The sequence below is a fragment of the Epinephelus lanceolatus genome, chromosome 15, assembly GCF_041903045.1.
Source record: "Epinephelus lanceolatus isolate andai-2023 chromosome 15, ASM4190304v1, whole genome shotgun sequence".
Taxonomy (NCBI): Eukaryota; Metazoa; Chordata; class Actinopteri; order Perciformes; family Serranidae; genus Epinephelus; species Epinephelus lanceolatus.
The window spans coordinates 29,325,001-29,349,163 of NC_135748.1; the positions used below are offsets into that span (position 1 = coordinate 29,325,001).

The 24,163-nt window shown below is 41.6% G+C and overlaps 1 protein-coding gene across 3 annotated transcripts in view; it reads right to left on the reverse strand.

Annotated features, from left to right (window-relative positions):
• The window catches only part of LOC117267110 (single-stranded DNA-binding protein 3), a 67,280-nt gene that overhangs the window by 28,097 nt on the left and 15,020 nt on the right, over positions 1-24,163 (reverse strand). For all 3 annotated transcript variants that reach the window (XM_033642782.2, XM_033642783.2, XM_033642781.2), the window contains exon 4: positions 14,514-14,598. In XM_033642782.2, coding sequence (XP_033498673.1) covers positions 14,514-14,598 — 85 coding nt within the window. The remainder of the gene's footprint in view (positions 1-14,513; positions 14,599-24,163) is intronic.

The window sequence follows — 24,163 nt, forward strand, 5'->3', positions numbered from 1 at the left end:
CTCACAAGTCAGCCTTTAGATGCCTTGCTTAACTAAAGACTGATGACTTTCTCCCTGATTTTGTGTTTAGATGGGCGGATACAATTTCAGAGTTTAAAAAAAACTCGCTACGTTGCAGAACCAATAGTAAATCTGCAGGGTGGTCCTTCGGTGGCTCGCTGAACTCTTGTGCTCGTAAACATAGTCCGACTAGAAACACCTGTAGTGGTAAAAAAATGTCTCAAGTCGCTGTAAGTCCTTCATTTCCACAATCTTGTGGACTGAGCACACGTTTGATAAAACGGAGTTAAATCTCTCGGCATCCATTTTCAAGCTCTCTGTGTGTTTGTTTCCTTGCGGACGAGAAAAAGGGGAGCACACATTTCCGGGAGGGCGTGTCCTTTTCAAAAATGCAAGAGGCATTGCTTTGTTGCCGGCCGTTTTCGCCGGTGTGTTAAACACACTTTAGAAAGGAGTGTCCCCAGACTGTCAGGAGCCGGAGATCTCTGATTGTCTGGTGGCGAGACTATGCAAGTCGGCTATCACAAGATCACGCGAGAATCCCTCTTGTCAGGTTTCAACTAATGCGAAAATGTCTTAACATCCAGTGGTTTTGGCCAATCAGCTTTGTGTTACTGGCGACTATGGGCAAGGTTTAGATTTGTGTGACAACATGGAAATGCGTCCTTTCATTCAGAACAAAAATGGTGGCTCCCTAAGAGGTTAGCGTAGTCTGCAGAGGCATCAGTATATCAGAGCTACTGTCTTTTGCTCTTTATTGAAAGAGAAGCATACAACAATGGCTTCAGCAAGAGTTTGATTAACAACTAGCTTTGCCGGTAGTTAGGAAGGTCATACGGTCCATTGATCTGATTGGTTGCAGTTAGCCCAATAGACAGTGACAGACAGATGTTTCATTAAGCCCCTGCCCTTTTCCAAACAGCTTTCAAAGATGGCTTCTCAGGTGGTTCTGTGTAACAAGAAGAAAGCTTTTTCCCTGCCACAGTGAGACTGATGGCAAAAGCAATTAAGGACTAACTAACTAACTAACTACACTTACTCATCTACCTTAGTTGATGTGCAATAAAAACTGTAAATGTGAATTACCCATAATATAAAATACCTTTCTGGATGTTCTGCAGGTGGAGTTTATATCATTGTATTTATTATACTTTTTATACCTTGTTGTGTGCACTTTATCTTTTTATTACCTGTCTATTTATTTTGACTCCAAGTGTGCACAAGAATCTACGTACCCAGACTGCGTGCAGGTGTACAAATGGCAAAAAAAGATATCGTATCTTATCTTAAATCATCTGGTGTGTCAGGTCCCAAAAAGCCCCAAAAATACCTTGAAAGAAATGTATAAATCAGTGACCCTTAACACATCTATCATGAGCAAATCATTCAACTAATTGTCTACAACCTTTAAATAATCTAGAACTAAATGCTAAAATGATTAGTTTGTCCATCAATTATCTAAATGTATCAAAAATGTCTTCTTTTTAAAAAACAACAACAAAATTCTGTGTTGCACAACCAGGAAAAAAAAGGATAGTAAACTGTATCTCTTTGGGTTTGGGACGATTGATCACAACAAGTGTCACCTTGCGTTGGGATCTTATGACTTGTTATAGACCAAAGAAATAATGAATCAATGAAAATAATTGTTAATTGCAGCCCTTAAAGGAGGTGTATGCGATATTCAGAGCATATCTATAATTCAGTTTTAGCCATGACTGCCTGTACACGGTTCTCAACATGTGTGATGGCTAAGCTGGAGGCTAACGGCTAACAGCTAATAGTGCTAAAAGAATAAACAGTGCTAACAATGGCAACAGTGCTGACAGTGCTAACAGTGTTAACATGGCTGTGGGTTAGGACGACGTTATCAGCCGTAACAGCTGTATGAGCTCAGTGTAGAGTGGCAGCAATTAGCTAGCCAGTGGGATACACACAGAGAGGGACTCACATGCACAAACATGTACACGTGGCCGGATGGACTACAGCAGCAAACCACAGAGAAGCTCGGATTACAACACACACAAAGGAAGTGTGACTTCATGCTCTGCTTGGGATGCCATTACTCCACTATATCTTTACATAGCTAATTTTTGCTGCATCTTAATGTTCACATTTTACTGAAGCTAATTCTTCCAGGTCTGAGGGGGCTTTTTTTGGTTTGGTCAGCAGGAACCAGGTTTAGACAGACATGCAACATAAAGCAACAACCTTTGATTCACTCAGCTTCAATCAGGACAACCCAAAGCACTGTGTAATAAACCTGATCCACCTCCCTGTGGCGCCACGACAGTGTCTTTGTGGCCAAATATTTTAAACTGTGACGTGTTGATCGGCTCCCTGTGAGGACACCATGTTGTGTTTGCTTTTCCTCCTTAGTACAAACCCACAACGTTGATGAAGAATCTATCAGAGAACAAAAGACTAATGATCTGATTGGCTGGTACAGTACAGTGTGTAGATGGCTATACAGAATAGCATTGATCCCTCCCTCTCCATTTCCCTCTCCCTCTCTTTCACCCATAGGACCTACCGGACAGATCAATAGTGCTCAACACATTATTGACCTCCGCCTGATACCTTTCACAGGGATAAAGACAGAGACATAAACACTGGATGGAGAGAGGGGAGAGGTAGGAAGAGACAGCGAATGTATCTGTGTGTGTGTGTGTGTGTGTGTGTGTCTGTATTTATGTGTGTCCCTGCCTGGAGAGGGTACTAATCTACATTCTGGTTCACACTGATATGTACCTCATCACTGTCTCCTTGACCTGCTGTCCTTAGTGCACAGAGAGAGGGAAAGAAAGAGGGAGGAGGAGGAGGAAGAGGAGGAGGGGGGAGGTGAAGGAGTGAGGATGGAGGGGAGTGGTGGAGACGGGAGGAAAAATAGCTGACTGTGGTGATCTCGCTAATTTATCAGCCCAGTCAAAACAGTGTGTTTCGCTCTGGAGCAACAGGATATGGCTGCTACTCTCACCGTCACGTCTGACAAACAAATGCACAAACACACACACACACACACACACAATCTCTGAAAGCCCAGCTGGTCCTCAAAACTGGCACGACACGCACACCAAACACACACATGCTTCCCCGAAAGCTGCTGCCAAAGCATCAGTACTGAACCAGACGTGCGGACTCGTGCACACACAGACACACATGCATACACACCGGATGACAGCACTAATACATGCTGCAGACACAACATCCACTTAGCCAACACTCCAGAGAGAAGACGGAGAGGGCGATAGACAAGAATTTGAGGAGAACGAGAACAACTGTGCACCAGAATATAGCTTCAACTCGACTCACAATGAGAGAAGATGTTACAGTTTTTCTTATTAATACATTAATATAACTAAACTATACTTCATTTGTGCGCACGTATGAAACTTTCACTTCAAGGCCGCCTGCCTAGGCAGCTTTTAGGTGATGTGGAGATTATCGCTCAGTCCCCTCAAGACCCTAAATGCCCTGACACACCAAGCTGACTGTCAACTGGGGGTCAATATTGGGCCATTTGTGAGTATCTGTGGCTCTCATAGTGTCAGTGTGTCCTGCACCATTGGCAGTCACTGGCACTAGTTGGCTTTTCCCCACCAATTAAACATGTTGAATCGGCATCAGCAACTGAAGAGCCTCTCCGTGAATGAAATCACTCTGATTGGCAGTTCAGTGAGCGCACGAGAAGAGAAACCAAAGTGAGGAAAGTAAACAAAGAGCCTAAGTAAAGAGGGAGTGAAACCAAAACAAACTTGTTACACAAGCTAAGATTATTTTTCTTTAGCAATTGAGCTCTTCAGCAGAAACATTTTTTGATTGTTTGTTTTACCGTTTACTGGCGCTTGGATTGAGTTGTTAATGTGCTAACTGGCTAACTGGCCTCAAGACGATCTTGTGGTTTCCCTTTTTGTGTGACGATTACAGACCACTTTCTGCTGTTGTTATTGCCTCTCACACAAGTGCAGAACGTACATGTTGGTTGGCTGTCGGTTGAAGTTGTTAGGGTGTGTTTATGTGCAACTTTGTGGCCGAGACACAGGCAATGTGAGGCAATGCAACAGAGGACTTTTTCTATAAACAGGGTTCCTACACATTTGGAATTTCAAAATTCTATACTATTCCATGCCCTAATTTCCAGACGTCTCTGCGTTTTGTTTTGGGGGGTTTTTCCAGAGAATATGCGACATCTGAGTAAATATATCAGTGTATCATATTTCACATCATATTTAATTTTTCTTAATAGGCAATTGTAGCCAAGTACCATAATGGCATGCAAATAAAAACTCAGGTAAGTTCAATGTCTGGGCTGAGGCAAAAAGGTTGGGACTCTGGGTGCAAGCGATGCAGTAACGAGACGTCGGTGTTCTTTCCTTTCATGTGGCTCAGAAACGCCTTCTCCCCCATGTTGGCGATGTCAAACGATTTCACACAAAGCTTACATCTAGCTCTGTGTGTGAATTGGGAATCCTTGGGCAACCAGTATTTATATACAGTATTGTCAAGCCATCCATCCAAAAACCTGCATCTACCCATTGTGAACCACATGAAACTCGTCTTCTTGTCGAAGGTGCAGTGTTGGAGTGAAACTTGATACCTGGGGGGCTGGAGGAGGGTCATGGTGCAGCGGACTGGACATACCACTTGTCAATCAGGTAAAAGGAGCGGTATGTTTTCTGAGACGTTTGCTCTCACACAAACTGTGCTTGGCCCGGCATAAAACACAATCCGGATTGATTAAATTATTTTTGGAAATACCTCATTTTCTATTTTAGAAAACAGTATTTTAGAACAGTGGTAATAGTCTGGAAACATAAATATTTTTCCATACTTTATTTTTCATTTTCCATACTTTTTAATACCTGGAAATTGATCAAATTTATTTCCATACTTTTCCATACTTGCGTAGGAACCCTGTATAAAGTTGGTTCAGTGTGTCTGGGCCTTAAACCCTCACCCTGTCCACTCCACCTCCATGTCTGTGTTCATGTTGGGGTGTAGTCGTATTAAAAGCTGTCCAAATTACAAAGTGTGGAGTGGAAGTGGGCAAAAAAGATCTGCACAGGTGCTCCACTAGCCCTAACTGGAAGTGTGAGTGCCAAATAAGAGACCATGTTTTTAGTGAAAGCATGAAACCATGTAAACCAGTTGTTCCCAACTGGTCAAGCCACAGGGTCCAGATTTCTCCTTAGTCATTAGTTCAAGGTCTGTGCGCTTGGCCATGTCATCGAGCTAGTTTGCTGTCTCTTTCAAGCAGCTGTCTTGTTAGTCACTCACTCTGCAGCAGGAAACGGTACTTCAAAATGAGAGCTCTGTACTGGAAATTCACTGTACCTAAAAATAAAGTGTGTTTTTTTACATATTTGAAACGCCAGAAGTCACTTGTGGTTCATCCAGAATGGACCCGCGACCCACTTTTGGACCACGACCCACCAGCTGGGAACCACTGATGTACAAAGTATCCACTGTTAGTTGGTTTAGACCAGGATACCTCATTATATTCAATGTATAACATTACAGTACAGAGCAACTGATGAACTGTACAATTAACCCTACAGGAATAAATAACTACAGGAAGTTTTTGTAAAACGAGAGATTTGGATGCATTTTGAGCAGATTATTTCCTGTGAATATTGCATCAGAGATGAGTTTTCCTGATATTTTTAGAAAACTTTTAAATGATTCTCCGTTTGTATTACGTATTCTTTTTAATGTGTAACAGTCACAGGTACTTAAAACGATTCTTTTTTGACAATTTCAGTGTTTTTTTCCTCTTTGACACTTGGCCATTACTCTATTTGCTCTTTGGTTGATTTAACTGTGACAAAAATTTCACCTCCTCTAAATAGATAGCGCTTCGAATGTGGCGCTAACGCTAAATGGGTCACCGGAGCGCTTGTTTTTCACATCAAGTTGCATGCTTTCTTAAATACTTACAGGTTAGTAACTGGTTAATGGATGTAAGCCAGGGCGATCAGAAGCAAATTAACAGAAACTGACGTCCCTGGTATGATCCTTTTTTAGTATCAGTGTGGTTTTTTAAGAGTAGCATGCTCAGCTCCGCTGCAGTTTCACATCACCTCCCAGGCTCTCACTGTTTCCAAACGAAAAAAAATAAAAAAAATAACACAAAGAGACAAACTGCTTATTTCACCCGTGTAACACATCAGGCTATGCAACATATGCATTGCAGTGTTTCCTAACTTTACCACACAGCTAATTATCAAGTTTAATGGAGCTCTTTTCACTTTTTTCCATTACAGAACGCTGATACTGCTGGTGGCAGAGACGAGGCAAAACACAGGCAGAAAGCATGTGTGAGTATCTTTTGGAAAAACAGAGCTGCAATGAATATCATTTTGGCCTTAAAGTAATATTTGGAAAAAGCACATTGGAGGTTGTTTAAAAGCTGGATAATGTGTGCTGGTTTTAATGGATTTTTGAGGAAACATTAAAAAAAGAACTGACTTCTGGTGGGGGAGCCAAACCTGCAGCATAACAGCCAGTAACTGTAACTAATACAGCTGGGTTTAAATATTTCATGAACATTTAAAGAAATGGGAAAAACTAAAATTACACCAGTGCCATCCTCCAAGGCACCAGAAGGTACTAAAAATTATGTTTCCAGTGATTTATGGCACTGTTTGTACTTGGAAATATTTAGAAACGATGTTTAAATACACATGGGATGATTAATAAATTACATTGTCATATTTGCCTCAATCTAATAAAACTGATAAATGAGTACAGTTATAAAAGAAATCTGAAGTTTGAATGTATGTAAGAAGCATTATTATACTTGAATAATAGTTCTATTGTTTTCCTAAAATAGCCCATACCTCAATATAAAGCCGTCTTTAGTGTTATGGGTTTACACGCACATAGATCTCCTGCAGTTACTCCATTTCAAATAAAAAGAAAGCCAGGCCTGTCCTTCATCCCCCTCCCGTCTCTCTCGCTGTTTTGACATTTGCCCACTCACTCCATTTTCAAATACCTTAACTGTCTCTTGTCTTCATGCTGTCTACACTGCCCTCTCCTCCTCGGCCCAACTAGGCATTGTGGGTAAACAGCTAGATTAGCCAATCAATCTTCTCCGGGGAATAGAGGTAGTAGTGGTGGTGAGGGAGGAAGGGAGGGAGGGAGGGGGTCAGGGAAGAGATAGGAAGAGAGGAGGAGAGTCAGAGGGAGAGGGAGTGAGCGATAAGGCGAGTGAGAGACGGGAGGGGGCGGACTGGTGCGCTGGGTGAAGGAGAGAGGAAGAGATATAGTAAAGAGGGTGGGAGGAAAAAAAAGTGGGGAAAGAGAAAGGGGAGGAGGGAGGAAAGATGTAGGTGTGGGGGTGTCGCAGAGAATCCACGAGCGGCGAGAAAACATGATGTGAACAAGCCGGAGTCGCACAAATGCAAAAGACACAAAGAGGAGCGAGAACGAAGTGTGAGAGAAGTGACAAACGTGGGCAGATGTGTAAAGAAAAGAGTGAGGAGCAACAGTGCAGGTAAAAAATGGAGGACGACTGTGATGAGGGAATCAAAAGAAATTATTAAATACATAACTGAAGGTTGACACAGTGCTGATTTAATTCTGTACATACATACACGCTAATGCCGTAACTAATTAATGAATTAGTTAATTAGTTATTAATGAATTAATATTTTAAGGAAAAAATAGTCAAAATTCTCTGATTTCAGCACCATAAATGTGAATATCTTCTGATTTCTTTACCCCTCTATGGCAGTGAATATTTTTGGGGTGTGGGCAAGACATTTGATGGCATCATCTTGAGCTTTGGGAAACACTGATCAACATTTTTCAACATTTTTGGCCACTTTGTAGACTATAGACAACTAATCGATTAACCGAGAAAAACAGTTTGAATAGTGGCTAAATGAGTCTCAAAACCAGCCACAACTCAGCCCTGAGCAGAGTGACTGTCCTCTATTGACCAATCAGACTGCAGTGTTCACAGCTCCACCTTTTAGTACCAGATCTGTGTGCTAGGTACCCCAACAGAGGGGGGACCAAAAATGAGGACGCCACAGAACGGTTCCATTGGTACCATCCACAACTTTTCACAGTGGAAACAGAAAAAGCATACCAAACTGAACTGAACCATACTGCTGTGGAAATGGGGCTTAAGCATATTCCTTCCAGGTATTTTTATGTACAAAAGTGGAAATACTGCAAAAACGTTTTTGTGCTTGACTGAAAAAATAAAACTGGTGTATGGGTTAGAGCTGTTGCAATAACCGCAGTATTGCAACACCGTCCTACTGACACGCCAGTCGCAGGGAATGGCAAACATCAGCTCTGTTTAGACAGATGAAAATAATAAATATTTCTTAATATGTTTTTCCATTTGTTCCTACGCTCTCGTCTTTAGCTATAGTTTAATTGCACCTGATTGGATAATTAGTGCCACCAGATGTTTGTCTCGACACACCCGACAGTAGTGGACGGACTGGATTTAAGAACAATTAACACTGCTAATCAAGCCAGCAAATTAATCAGTGTACAACACGATGTTTAAATGACGTATTGTTTTCTATTAATGCAGCAGTCAACATGCAGGCCAGTTAAAATTAATGGAGCTAACTGGAAGACGTGCAAGCTCTGCAACACAACATGAAATGACAAAATTGACTCATATTCTCTTTTGGTCGACGTGTATAATTCAAGAAAAATGCCTAATCTTTGGTTTTCCTTACTTTCCAATTTAACTTCAACTTAATATCATCAAATAATATGAATGCATCACAACGAAATGGTAAAAGAAAACCCTGTAAATTCTATATTTAAGATACTTAAGCCATTTTTTATCATTCTGAGTTTTGCAATATGCAAAATACATACAAGAAGAAAAAACATAACAAGAATAATAACAAGAACCCCTATGCCCACCTCCCACAAAAAAAGTCAGAATATACTGAGTGGAGGTCGACCAATTCATAGGGTTGGCCGATTAATAGGACCTTATATAAACCATTGTTAATGGGGGAACGGGGCTCCGATAGTGGCCGACAGCTGCAGCCTCCACTTGTCATGAGGGTACAACTGTAAGGCTTTTGCAGGGAGTACCCCACATGCAAATACAAGGTATCGTGTGCTTTAGATGATTTGTATGATTTAAATTAAAGTTTACTCATGAAGGACAGCGTTACTTCTTTATTAGGAGCATTATAAGGTTGCTGGTTGTAGAATAGCATTATGTGCTTTCTGTGTTGCTAGCAAGCATGGCGATATAGAATGCGACTTTAGGCCCGTTTCCACTGAAGAAGTTCCTGGTACTATTTGGGGGCAGGAACTACTACAGGAACGTCCTCTCACTCGGCCCTCTCAACCGCCGTGTCTCCACTGAGAGAGCGGAGTAGGAGGAAGGTTCCTGTAAAGTTACCGGGCTCTGTATGTGACGTAATCATTGCACAACCATTTTGACCGGGGCGATGTAGGGACGCCGTTAGCCGTGTCTGTCATAACTCCGGTCACGGTCCGTGAAAAAAATATTTTTTCCAGCGGATGTCTTAGTCACAACATGACTGAGCTAACTGGAGTAGTTTCATGTCGTATCCGACAACGAGAGGCTTTTAACAGATGACGTCCTGATGTTAGCTTTGCTGCTGCTGTTAGCTGTCCCTGTCAGCTGATGCTTTCGAGACATCGTGATTTCCCAAAACTGAATACATACCACACATAGCAACACAAAACTGCTTTGCTAGCTCAATCATGTTGTAACTAAGATATCCGCTGGAAAAAATATTTTTTTCACGGACCGTGACTGGAATTATTACAGACACCGCTAACAGCTAACGGTTAGCCCAGCTAATCTACGATAACCATGTTGTTATTTACAAAACGTCACGTCCCGCCTTGAGTATATCCAATCAGCACCAAGTAACCCCCAAGCCCCAGCCAGGAGTTTCTCTGGGCCGTTCGGAGTACCTACTCTGAGGCAGGGACTTGTTTAGCCCCTGTAAAAGTTCCGGAACTCTGTCCTTCGGGGGTGGTTCCTGTGGTGGAGACACGCACCAACGGCCCCGGCCCTGTAAAATTACCCCAAAGTTCCTGCGGTGAAAACGGGCCTTTTGTCCCAAGTACAGCTGATTTTACCGTGAGGCTGCTGAGTGCTGTTCATGTCATAACAGACCTGTTTTCAGTCAGTGTCTCCCCACAGTAGTAGTCTATCGAATCTGCTCTGTGATTATGCACTTTGCTCCATTTTTACCATTGTAATGTTCAGGTGTTTACCAGCTGATTAATCAGCTATCGGCTTTTTCCTGCTCCAAACTATCATTGCTGTATCGACCATTAAAAAGCCACTATCAGTCGACCTCTAATGTTGAGTGCATGACAAAAATGATAGTAAATAGTACATGCATACAAAAAAGAGCCGAGTAGGCAATACCTACTGCCACTGCAATAGAAACACCAGCAGAGTGTACAGGAACTAAAATGAAACAAGAGACAGTCACCCAGAAGGACCAAAAGTGCATGAAAAGAGAAAACACTGAGCCATTTAAGCCTTAACTAAACGCCTGTATCAACAGATCAATTAAAATCAAATAAAATTAATGATATGAATCCATACAGGAAGGAAAAGTGTCCTTTATTTGCTTTTCAAACTCTAACCTCAGCTTACTCAGTGAATCAGATGCTTAAAGCAACTTGATTCTTACAAGAGATGATAAAACCCAAACTTCACATAAACAAACCACCAAGTCACTCTAAGATAACAGTCCAACAGCCTCTGCATTACTTCCACAACCAGTGTCAGGACTCGTGGAAAAGTAGCCTTGACTGTAACCATAAACCTCTGCTGCGTCTCTGCACCCAGCAGAGAACTCTGATAATACCTCTTAAATGCTGGCTTGCAATCTTGCAATCCTCAAAAGACTAAGAAACTCTTTTGAGGTAAGGTGAAATATTTTTTTTCTTCCGATGGCTCTAACCGGCTCATTCTTTTGAAACCAGTAGAAAGGACCTGTGCTCAGAGACTAGCCTCAGGGGGCTGGAGCCAAAATTAAACCGGTCCCGTCTCCTTCGCTTTATCACTGTTCGGAGCAGACAGCGAGCAACCATGTAGCACACCCATCTACATTTATATAGACACACACACAGACAGGGTTAACTGGCACACTGGCACCGAGGGTGTGAGCCCCTCCACCCACCATCTATGGGCTGGTTGCCAAAGATGCCCCCCGTCCAAAAATACACACTCACACACATACACACACACGAATGCACACACACATAAATCCCTGGCTTAGCCTCGGCCCAGTGCTGGGATTACCGGATTAGAACTCTATTCCATTATCTCCCCACACTATACAGCACACACACACACACACACACACACAATGCCCCACTGTCTTGACCAGAGAGGACAGGCTGAAGACAGACGCAGTGTCAATCACGACACATGACTTTTACACACACGTAGATACAGGTACAGTTTCTCCCCTTGGTAAACAAAACAAACATTTACATTATCGTGAGGCGGCACGGTGGAGCTGTTTTCAGTAGAATTCCTTCTGCAGGAGACGTGAACCTGAGCATCTGGGACGGCCAGCAGCCACCCCGCTGTCGTGTCCTTGGGCAAGACACTGAATCCTTACAAACTCCTGAAAGGCTGCTTCATAGCTGACCTCTGACTTCTGACCTCAGAAAGCAGAAGGAGAATTTCTCCTTCAAGCGCTCAAAGGCATCGAATAACTCCTCAAGGACGCACGCATAAAAAAAGATAAACAGAACTTAAAGCTTCAGAATTCTGAATGAAAATGACAGGAATTATGAATCTATCATTCAAGTCTTGTCCATTTTATTTATATAGCCATACTATTGAGATACAAAGTGGCTGGAGAGAGTTTGGGTGCTCCAGGTTCTGAGAGGAAAACTCCAGTTCACTGTCTCTCTAGACAAATTTGAATACAGCACTTCCAAAGCTTGAAAGTGTTGAGTTGTTCGATATTGAGTCAAATATACAAGTCAGTGTACATAAAATCTTCCAAAGGTGAGGTTAACTGCTACTCCTAGTTACACGAGCTGATTACAGCAGGCAGGAGCTAAAGATCACGCTGTTGATCAGGTTGGGTACCTGGAATTCAGTACTAGTAACGAATGGTACCTTTTTTTGGTACTTTACAATTAACAAAAATGTAATTTCTGAACAAGTTGCAGGTGTGACACAGTGTTGCTTTCCCTCTTTCTCTCAAAGCAAATAAAAGCTCCATCCATTTATTCATTTTTAACTGCTTATCTGAAGCCAGGTCGCGGGTGGTAGCAGTGTTCTAGATGTCCTTCTCCCCAGCAACGCTCTACAGCTCCTCCGAGGGATCTAGACGCGTTCCCAGGCCAGATGAGATATGTAATCCCTCCTGTGTGTTCTGGGTCTGCCCCAGGACTTCATACCAGTGGGACGTGCCCGAAACACCTCTAACGGGAGGCGCCCAGGAGGCATCCTGATCAGATGCCCGAACCACCTCAACTGGCCCCTTTTGATGCAAAGGAGCAGCGGCTCTACTCCGAGCTACCTCCGGATGTCCAAGCTCCTTACCCTATCTCTAAGGCACCCTTCGGACGAAAATCATTTCGTCTGCTTGTTTCTGCAATCTCATTCTTTTTGTCATTATCCATAAATCATGACCATAGGTGAGGGTTGGGAGTTGGGAATTAAGTCTATGTCTGTCTGCCTCTGTGTGTGTCTTCTCATTTCTCTCGTTCTGTGTTTGGACACACAACTAATAAATATGTGGAATAAGTACATAATTTAAAAAAATACCACTCACAAACAGCAGTGAAACTAGGCTACTTCTAAAATAAAACAGAAAAGAAAACACAACACATGGCAAAATCATTGGTGCTGGAGCAATACATTAGGCTATTTAGAGAGCCGATCGAGCTCCAGTCCAGAGAGCTCTTTCCGGCTTTGAGGCCCTTCCGCCTCCTGAGCCTGAAGTTTACAAGATTACACTAAACACATCGTGAGAATGTTTAAATTTACCTTCTCCTCATTCTCATTTTACTGAACAGAGCTTGAAGCATCATAATCTAAGTCAATGCAACCTCTGTACACTGTGCAGTGTGGCCACTGGCTGCTCACAGCTAACGCTAACAGCTAACAGCTGCCGATTCCAACATGGATTCGTTCACAATGACGCATTATCAGAGAAACAATAAGAGTGTGTCCCCACACACGATGATAGCAAGTTTACTGCGTCTTTTGTCTTAGAATAATAATGATAATCTTTCTTTGTATAGCAGAAAAATAAAATAGTACACACCATCATAATAAAAACAGCAATAAAAACACTGAACATAGGCTAAAACCCGATAAATCAATGTGTAATGAAATAAATTAATAATTAAACTGATAAAAGAAGGATCAAAACTAGACAAACAACTGATTTACTGTAAAGGTATGTTTTGAGGAGTGTTTAAATGAAGACACTGAGTTTGCTAACCTCAGTTCTTAAAGGTGACCTGGGGAAGATCTGTTCATCCAGACACTTTTTCAATGGGATGCTGGCTGCTATTAGATAACAGTGAGATCACAGAGTCCATTTGCATAACAGTGATTGTATTCTTCTTGTGCCTGCTCGTTAGGTAACGTTTGTGGCCGCCAGTCTGGAGCCTCCACAAACTTGATGTGACACTGCAGAAAAACATCGACTTCTGCCATAGGTGAAAGTCGTTTTATTTGCAGATAGGCTGACAGGAGTCAAGAAGGTGAGTATCAGCTGATACTGATGTTTAGCCAATATATCGATGCATCCCTAATCTTCTCGGTGCATTATATAGGAGGCTTCATCATACTCTAATTTGTGATGATGTTTCAGGTGGTTGGTGATACTGTGCAGTAATGAGGGGGAAAGAAAAACAGTTTGCAAGGTAGCCACAGTTTGTCCTTTTCAGTGTCAGCATCATCTCCGAATCAGCAAAACGTCCACACAGTGTGACCCTGAGATACAAACACAACTAGTTCAACAGAAGGGTTGCATGCATTTGTTTTCTCTTCTTTAAATCAGACCTATTATATTCTTTGTTTCTGCTGTTACTCCAAAGTTTTTACTTTCGCTTTACTCCCATCTCTATCACTGTTAGATTTGTTTTCATATCCGAACTCTTTGTAAAGACGGTCATGTGGCGCAACTCACATCTATGTCTCTCATCGTTTATTGATGCAATAAATTGAGGTTTTGGAGAGTTGTTGAGACAAAATTGGGAATTTGAAGACAACATTTTCTTACAGTGTATACACCAAACAATTTATCACCTGATCGAGAAAATGATCTGTACGCTATTTATTAAAGAAAACAGCTGTTAGAGAAACATGTTAAAAGTCTGATCCTTAGTACAGCTTGTGGTTATAGTCCCTGTCCAAATGTGTGTCTTCTCCCCGTCCTCAAGATTCCCCTTACACACTTGATGCTGCTACAGAAATGTGTTCAGGGTTTTCGTGTGTGTCTCAAGCAGACGTGAGAAGGAAAGAAGTGGCTGCGGAGCCGTTTGTCACTTACATAGTCATGGAAGGCTTTTGCCTCGCTGGAGTGCTCGCATGTCTCCCTTCGGTCTGGAGCCGCACAATACAAATCCCAGAATACACTGAAATGGAGGGGTAGAGAGGTCAGAGGTTACCATACAGAGCAAACAGGCAAATGTGTAACAGCTATTCATAACCCATTCACACACTCTTACTATCTCCCTAGCGCTCTTAAACTGCCTCTTACACACTTGAGCGTCATTGTAAGAGGGACACAATGCCAGTGTCGCCCCCTCAATCAACCTCTCACTCACTCAAAAATACACACACACACACACACACACTTAGATTACCATACTTGCATGGACCTCTCATTGACTGCATCCGTTTCTTTGGCCTAAACTTTAAAGGGATAGTTCACCACAAAATCAGACACACATGTTTCTCCTCTTACCTGTAGTGCTGTTTATCGGTCTAAACTGTTTTGTGTGAGTTACAGAGTGTTGGAGATCTCAGTCTGCCTTCTCTGGAATATAATGGAACTAGAGCAACAAAGTCTCTTTCCAGAAATCACGACTCAGTTAGTCAAGATAATCCACAGCAGTGGGCAGTTTCATGTAGGAGCTATTTTTTTTCTACCGAGCTACATCTGCCAACTGTATCACCACGCACAATGAAGCGTGCATCTACTCATGGACAAAAGGCTAGTGCTTGAGACAGCACAAGATGTAACACAAGGTTTCTACAGCTTCAGGCCCCGATCAGACAGAAAAGGTTTTCAAGGTGTCTACAGATATAACCAAGTTAAATTTAAGACTTTTTAATCCCTCCTTATATGAAATTTAAGACCAAACCAAAACGAACAGTTAAGAAAAATGACAAAAATTGGGAGAGTTTAAGTTTAATGTGTTCAATGTAAAAAAACCAAAACAAAATCTTGTTGCTTGCCTAAAAAAATATTTTTCTTCAGTCTGTCCAATGACTGTAAACAGTCACTGGGTATGTCAGGCTAGAAAAGTTTCGCTGTAATGTGACCAAAAATATTTAAGACCCATTGAATCCGAATTTAAGACAATTTAAGACTTTTTAAGGCCTTATATTAAGAAAACTGAACTCGAGATATTTTAAGACTTTAAGGACCTGTAGACACCCTGGTTTTTGTAATGAATTAAGCTCTTGGCTCGCCGATTCTGCATTGATACACGTGCTCTAGATGGGTCCATGTCATTGGTCCGACAGCCCATTGGTTCGACATCCCATTAGTCCGACTGTCCACAGTGCTGAACGGCTCCCGGCGGGCGTATTTCTACCTTGATGGTGCGCTGCGATCGGCTCTGGGTCAGCTGGGAAAGGCTTGAGGCAAAGCAGGCTCACGGCTTATGTGTTTGTCATTTTCTTTTTCATTTTAACCCACACCATGATCTTTTCCTGACCCTAACCAAGTGGTTTTTGTGCCTAAACCTAACCAGACCTTAACCACAGGGCATCATGATGATTTCGGAACGGACTTCAGAACAATGGGTTTAATATGGTCAGAACAATGGGATGTCGGACCAATGGGCTGTCGGACCAATGGGCAGTTCCCACCTAGGCGCCTGGCGTTTTTGCCGGAACGCTTTGAACTCCAGTTAAAAAACCTTGAGGGTTGTCAAACTGCCCCCGAGTCATCCTAAAATATGTCTGGAAACAGCCGTCATTGAAGTGAAGCTCTGAACCTCTTTTTTAGGGTCACATGTACCCACACAGATCTCAGTTTCCCTGTGCCCAACAAACTGTATGGTTTCAGCAAAGCTGTAAATTCATAGTTAAATAGCCACCTTCTGTTAAATTTGCACTTCCCTATGTTGTCCAGGGTACAGTGACAGCTCGTTAGCAGACAGTGGATCCGGCGGAATCAGGCGGAAACAAAATATAAGTGGTACCGTTTACACTATGGCAATGCAAGATGCACTTGGTAAATTCTTTTAAAAAACAGATGTTACTACGACTTCCTACCTACTTTCAATGTCTGAAACATTTCTCTGAAATTTAAAAGTTTTCTTTAAGACATTTTAATACCAACAAAGGCCTTAATTGTAGATTAATGAATTCAATACCTTTTAAGACTTTGTCCTCATTGGTTGAGCTGCAATGTTGGCAAGCGCAGTAGTGCTAGGTGAGCTAACAGTAGATGCACACTTCCTTCTGTGCAATGATTGGGTTGGTAGGTATAGCTTAGTAGAAAGAAAACAGTTCCAACATGAAATTGCTCACAGCAAGGTCTGTGGATTATCTTGAGTAACCAGACCATGATTTCTGGAGAAAGAGTGCAAGTTTTTCAAATGTGTTTCTTTTTGGGGGCACTTTGAGCACCGCAATCTGAGTGCCATCTTGTTCCATTATATCTGAGAGAAGGCAGACAACTCTACAGCTGATATGTCCAACACTCTGCAACTCACACCAAAACAATCCAGACTGATGAACAGTACTACAAGCAAGAGAAAAAAAAACAGTGTTTTTGATTTTGGGGTGAACTGCCCCTTTAACAGTTACACTCTGGATAAAAGTACAGCTAAACTCAATCCCTAAAACACCTTCTTTTACCAGTGTCGACTGGTAAATGGCCTCATTGTGAGGCTGTTTGTTCATCATTTGATCCTTACAAGGATAAACAACAAGAGCTGACACACACATAAACAAACTGTTTCCATAACAGCTTTTGCTTCGGTCTATTTGAACACTGTAAGTGGAAAAATCACAAACGCACACACACACACCTAATGACGATGCTAACTGCCTGTGTGCTACCTGTCTAAGAGGCCTTAATTGAATCGGTCTTTGTGCATTGATTTAGTGGAATTGCTATAAACCCAGTGAAACAGCGACATGGCTAACGAGAGGACTAATCAGGCAGCCACTTCACGTGTCCTGGCAGTCCGCGATGCACGCAGACATGTCGGATCCCAAACATCTGGAAGGTTTCATACACCTCAGCACAGTCATTTTTGGGAGGGTTATAAACTTCCTCAAGAAGGACAGAGTGCATGAGCTACACATAAGGACGTCAGTGTGTTGCTCAAGGACACATCAACAGGGGAGAAATGCTTTTCACTAGAAGCCTCAACAAGGAAAAAGAAACCATACTCTCCTAAAAATCGTCACTGGTTTTGATAACATAACTTATACTTAATTATATTTCATATATGTGCAAAGAAGGAACCTACGTCCAGATTTAAGTCCTTAATTGAGCAAGAGAACAAACTTATTCTTTAGATTTACCCAGGCTTGTACACTTTCAAATTATTATTCTGTTCCTTCATTTTCTTTTTATTAAAACATGTCCTTGGTCTCATATTGCTGATGGTGCTCTATAAGCCTGACGCTCATTCTTCTGACTCAGCAGAGCCACCCCCTGAGGTGAAAAGTTACACTAGATACTGTACTTTTTAAAAGACCATTTAAGAGTGTATTTACAAGTCAGTAATTCTACATTCACAGGTCCTTAAATATTTGTTCCTTCTGAGTACAGTGTCCTTCAGCAACACCGTCTGCCACTCAATCAGTTTCTGTAGATGTGCTTTCTGACGAAGGAGTGAGTGAAAAGCTTTAACTTTAAAAGGGATCGATAAAATATCACATTTTTAATAAGTGGTGTTTTCCATGACGAGGCTTTAGAATACAGTAACGCATGCAATAAAAGCTAATTTATTCAAGTTCTGCTGGACATTTTTAATTGCAAAGACTTGAAAGCAAACAGAAGGTCATATAGCTCTTACGCAGTCAGTTTATTTTTTTCTATTTGATTCAAAGGATCAGTCTGTTGATAACTCTATGTCCTCTTACTGTCAACACATCACCTGAAAAGGCCAAAACTAATAATTAGTCCTGCTAAGAAGCATCGTCTGTGTTGTCAAAACACATTAATGAGCCACATTGTTGCACTCAATGTCACGTTTTTTCATAATGATCAATGTTGGCACTGTGGTTTATTTTAATTCAGTCTCATATAAACCGTGCTGCTGCCATAAATACACACCAGTGCAGCAAATCAATTATAAAATGAGCGTGGAGTGTGATAGACTTTAAAGCGAGGTTGAAATGAATTGTAAAAGGGGATAACACATGGTTGATTTTGGTCACTTCATTGTTTACAGTCAGAAAAATATAGGATATCGCCAGCCTCATCCTATCTATAGACCTGTAAATTAGTGAGACAAAATTTGTAAAAATCAGATGTAAAACTGCAACTATCATTTTCTGGTCATATTATCTGCTGACCTGCTCAAACTCACACAACCGGAGAAAGTTTTAAGACAAGTCCAGGAGGGCTTGATTCAAGTCTCTGTAGTCTTAACTACAGTCATCCACAGGCGCAGACTGGACCCTGCTCAGCTCAGCCCTTTTAACAGTCTGCTAAAAGTAAAGGATTTAGTATCGATACCTTAAAACTGAAGCTGTGATAAATTTCATTTTTTCACATTTGAAGCTTCTATTTAGGTTTTTGGATAGCTTTGAATGTCTGTTTACATGAGTTAGTCTTTTTTTTCTTAACCTGCACATTCCACTGGACATAGCTTTTCTAGGACGTGTAGATCTATAATTACTGTAATCTGACTTCATCCAAGTGCACAGACTTACTTGATGGGATGTCTATAAGCCAATCACAGTGTTCCACATCATCTAAAGTGGACAGCAGTAGAGGCATGCCCCCCTTTTTTTAACATGCATGCCCGACAGCGGGGCAAGGAGGGAGCACAAGGCACATTTCAGTCTTAATCATATTGTTTAAGTACATAATTTGTGCTTAAACTGTGTTTAAAGTGAACACAAGATGTTATATTTCTTATACAGTGAAAATATCTTGACAGATTTTGAACTTTTATTCAGGAGTTTTTCAAAAATATCCATCAGTTGAAATGGACGGTGGATCTGAGTGTCACCTGAAAATGAAATGCTGTTCAGATTTGATTTTCTAATAATACAATCAGCTTACAATGCATCCTATTGATTATGTTCGAAGAATATTTATATCAGGAGGTTTTCAACATACTGTTTTCCGGAAATACTTCAGATATTAAGGATATTTTGAGTCGTGATGACAAATATAATGCAAAATATATACATGCAATGGGCTTTAAAGCGCAACTTTATTATTGATATGAGTTGACCATTTGTGAAAAGTACATAAGCTCATGTTTTTTTTGTGAAAAAAGTTCTATCAAGACTATTAACTATCATTTTTCCGATTGGGTGATGTCTGCGTTAAGAATCTTCTTCCATTGGAAGGGACGAAATAACACCCAAATGATTTAGTATTAGGGCTGGACGATTAATCGAATTTTAATTATGATTTCGATTTTGGCTTCTCACGATCATAAAAACATTATAATCGAAGAAAAACGATTAATGCGCCGCACGGCACGGCGTGTATGTAAGTGAATGCACCTGTGTTATGTGCAGCAGCAGCAAGCATGTGACGTGTGTGGATCAATAACATGTGGAGCGAGCGATTGAGAACATGGCATAAAGGCAGCCTTTGGTTGAGAAGAAAGGTAGGACAACTTCAGTCATCTGTCATTGTCACGCTGTCGTGTCTGCCCCCCAAGGCAACACGAGTGGGAAAAAAAAGGTCCAAAAAAGTTAATAACTTACAAATTATGGCGAAAAGGTAGTTTCTTGCAACCCTAGAATTAAGATAAAAATATTCACAAACGAAAAACCACTTCTGGTTGTTGATAAGTAGTGTTTAACTTTTGATTTAACACTAAAAATTAAATCCCTCGGTGCGCACTGCAGCGCAAACAGACAGATACGCGACTCAGAGCAGCATGTGTCACTGACACCAGACTCAGAGCGCAGCGGACCGGTGGAAAATGTCACCATCAGCATATTATTTTACATCAATAAAATCTATTCTATCATTATTTTGAGTCACATTGTTGAAAAAATTTAGCTGTCTGTGTTCAAGCAGGATAATAGGTCTCCATTCACTGCATGTCGGGCTTTCTATTTCCTTGTCGGAGATGGTGTTGCGTTCAAGGTCCCCACCAAAAAACACGTGAGAAAAAAAAAGGCAGAATATTCAAATTTTTTTTCACAATCAAATCCCGTGCTATCGAACTTGGGTCAGCCCTAGTATTTATTTTTATTTATTGTTTTTATTGCTATTATTATTTTAATTTACTATTATATATACAGTACAGGCCAAAAGTTTGGACACACCTTCTCATTCAATGCGTTTTCTTTATTTTCATGACTATTTACATTGTAGATTCTCACTGAAGGCATCAAAACTATGAATGAACACATGTGGAGTTATGTACTTAACAAAAAAAGGTGAAATAACTGAAAACATGTTTTATATTCTAGTTTCTTCAAAATAGCCACCCTTTGCTCTGATTACTGCTTTGCACACTCTTGGCATTCTCTCCATGAGCTTCAAGAGGTAGTCACCTGAAATGGTTTTCCAACAGTCTTGAAGGAGTTCCCAGAGGTGTTTAGCACTTGTTGGCCCCTTTGCCTTCACTCTGCGGTCCAGCTCACCCCAAACCATCTCGATTGGGTTCAGGTCCGGTGACTGTGGAGGCCAGGTCATCTGCCGCAGCACTCCATCACTCTCCTTCTTGGTCAAATAGCCCTTACACAGCCTGGAGGTGTGTTTGGGGTCATTGTTCTGTTGAAAAATAAATGATGGTCCAACTAAACGCAAACCGGATGGGATGGCATGTTGCTGCAGGATGCTGTGGTAGCCATGCTGGTTCAGTGTGCCTTCAATTTTGAATAAATCCCCAACAGTGTCACCAGCAAAACACCCCCACACCATCACACCTCCTCCTCCATGCTTCACAGTGGGAACCAGGCATGTGGAATCCATCCGTTCACCTTTTCTGCGTCTCACAAAGACACGGCGGTTGGAACCAAAGATCTCAAATTTGGACTCATCAGACCAAAGCACAGATTTCCACTGGTCTGATGTCCATTCCTTGTGTTTCTTGGCCCAAACAAATCTCTTCTGCTTGTTGCCTCTCCTTAGCAGTGGTTTCCTAGCAGCTATTTGACCATGAAGGCCTGATTGGCGCAGTCTCCTCTTAACAGTTGTTCTAGAGATGGGTCTGCTGCTAGAACTCTGTGTGGCATTCATCTGGTCTCTGATCTGAGCTGCTGTTAACTTGCGATTTCTGAGGCTGGTGACTCGGATGAACTTATCCTCAGAAGCAGAGGTGACTCTTGGTCTTCCTTTCCTGGGTCGGTCCTCATGTGTGCCAGTTTCGTTGTAGCGCTTGATGGTTTTTGCGACTCCACTTTGGGACACATTTAAAGTTTTTGCAATTTTCCGGACTGACTGACCTTCATTTCTTCAAGTAATGATGGCCACTCGTTTTTCTTTAGTTAGCTGATTGGTTCTTGCCATAATATGAATTTTAACAGTTGTCCAATAGGGCTGTCGGCTGTGTATTAACCTGACTTCTGCACAACACAACTGATGGTCCCAACCCCATTGATAAAGCAAGAAATTCCACTAATTAACCCTGATAAGGCACACCTGTGAAGTGGAAACCATTTCAGGTGACTACCTCTTGAAGCTCATGGAGAGAATGCCAAGAGTGTGCAAAGCAGTAATCAGAGCAAAGGGTGGCTATTTTGAAGAAACTAGAATATAAAACATGTTTTCAGTTATTTCACCTTTTTTTGTTAAGTACATAACTCCACATGTGTTCATTCATAGTTTTGATGCCTTCAGTGAGAATCTACAATGTAAATAGTCATGAAAATAAAGAAAACGCATTGAATGAGAAGGTGTGTCCAAACTTTTGGCCTGTACTGTATGTATATATATATATATATATATATATATATATATATATATATATATATATATATATTTTACTTGTTTACTTGTTACTAATTTATTTCTGGCTGTTCTTTTAAGTTATAATTAAAGTTGAGTTTTGGTGGAGTTTTGAAATCAATGAATAATCGTGTTTATTAATCGTGATTTCAATGTCAATCAAAATAATCGTGATTATTATTTTTGCCATAATCGTCCAGCCCTATTTAGTATCGTAATAGAAAAAAATTTATGATGTGCATTTAGAGTAGAAATCCACCATTACAATACTTTCTGTGTGTTTGGAACATAATTGAGTTCTGAACAGGTTAAATCAACTTTCTTTATTAAATAAATGTAATTAATGGCGCTGCTAGACTTGATGCTAGCATGAGATGCCTTGTTTTTAGCATGGAAGCTAACTAGCCAACGAGGACAGTAGATAATGTCACGGCTGTTTTGCTTTATCACTACCGATACAACCAGAAAGGAGCAAACCACAGCTACCGAACACATTTATAGGAGGCTGATCCACTGCAGCAGACCCATTCTTTGGGCCTTTGCTGGTAAGTCTCCCTCTCAGTAGGACCTCCTGTGTTTAACGCTACAAGTCAACTTTTCGCTGTGGGTTCCAGTTTTGGAGCCCTTTCAAATAAGTCTTATCCATCTGCAACTATGCAGAAATACCGGGTTTAAACAGAATGAACAGACATGCCAATAGAAAAACATTCACATTTGAATTTTGTGTGAACCGCCTGCGTTTACATGGTGTAGTAGTTAAGGGCATAAATCTGATTACTGACGTCCTGCATGCAAACATTGGTTTATCAGTAAAACATATTTTGTAGTGCCTGTAAACATGTTTTTTGATTTCCTGCCTTATCCTGATTTCTTGTAAACGGAGTGACTGTGAACCACGGGTGTCAGCGACTTCCAAAAACAAGTGAAACTGCTGATAGGTGCTTAAGATGAGGCGATGACCCCAGAGGTCAAATCTTAGCTAGAGGCAGAAATGACAGGACGGGGGGAAGGAGGAAGACAGCAGAGGCAGAGGTGACACAAAGGAAGATGGAATGCAACGGGTTAATCTGCTAAGAATCCCTCTCCCACATGAACAAAGGAGGAAAGTGGGAGGTGGGGGGCACACAAAGGGTGACGAGAGGGTGAGGAGGGGGAGGGGAGTATACAGGGGGGGGGGGTCCATTCCCTAACCATCTGGATCTATTGTTTCAGGAACGGGGGTGAAGGATGGCAAGCTGGAGGAGGGGAGAAGACGGGGAGGGAGGGGTTACGCCCTCTGTGAGTCTGGTCAAACCCAAGGCTGCGACTCTGCTCGACCTACCACCTATGGCAGCCGGGGCCGGCCCTAAAACGCAAGAGTGTCTCACTGAGTCAGTGACTGAGGGATGTGGTTAGCTGGAGTTTTACTATTGGACGTGGCTCTGGAATAGGCGGGACAGAGTTTTATCTGGTAACATCATTGCCTCCCCTATCAATCATCTGATCCACTTCCTCAAAATATATATGCAGCTGTTGTTGATGCACAGCGTGTTTGTTACTCGACCCTCATTTGAGAAATGTAGGGTCAGCCCTAAAATACCCTAGTTTTATGGTGCCACTGTATGTTTCACTTTAAGTGTGCATTTTCCTGTATATGAGTTTCTAACATGGTTTTTCAATCCTCTATCTGTAGCGTGATGACACAGTGTGATGTATATGTTACAGAATGCTGCGGGAATGAGTCCTAAAATCCTGAAATGAGTTAGCATGGTCACACTTCACGGTCTCTCGTCTCGAAGTCAAAGGGTTTTTGAACAGGCTTTTGGTTAAATGCCTGAAGTAAGGTCTGTGGTCAACCCAGCTTAACAGACTCTACATTT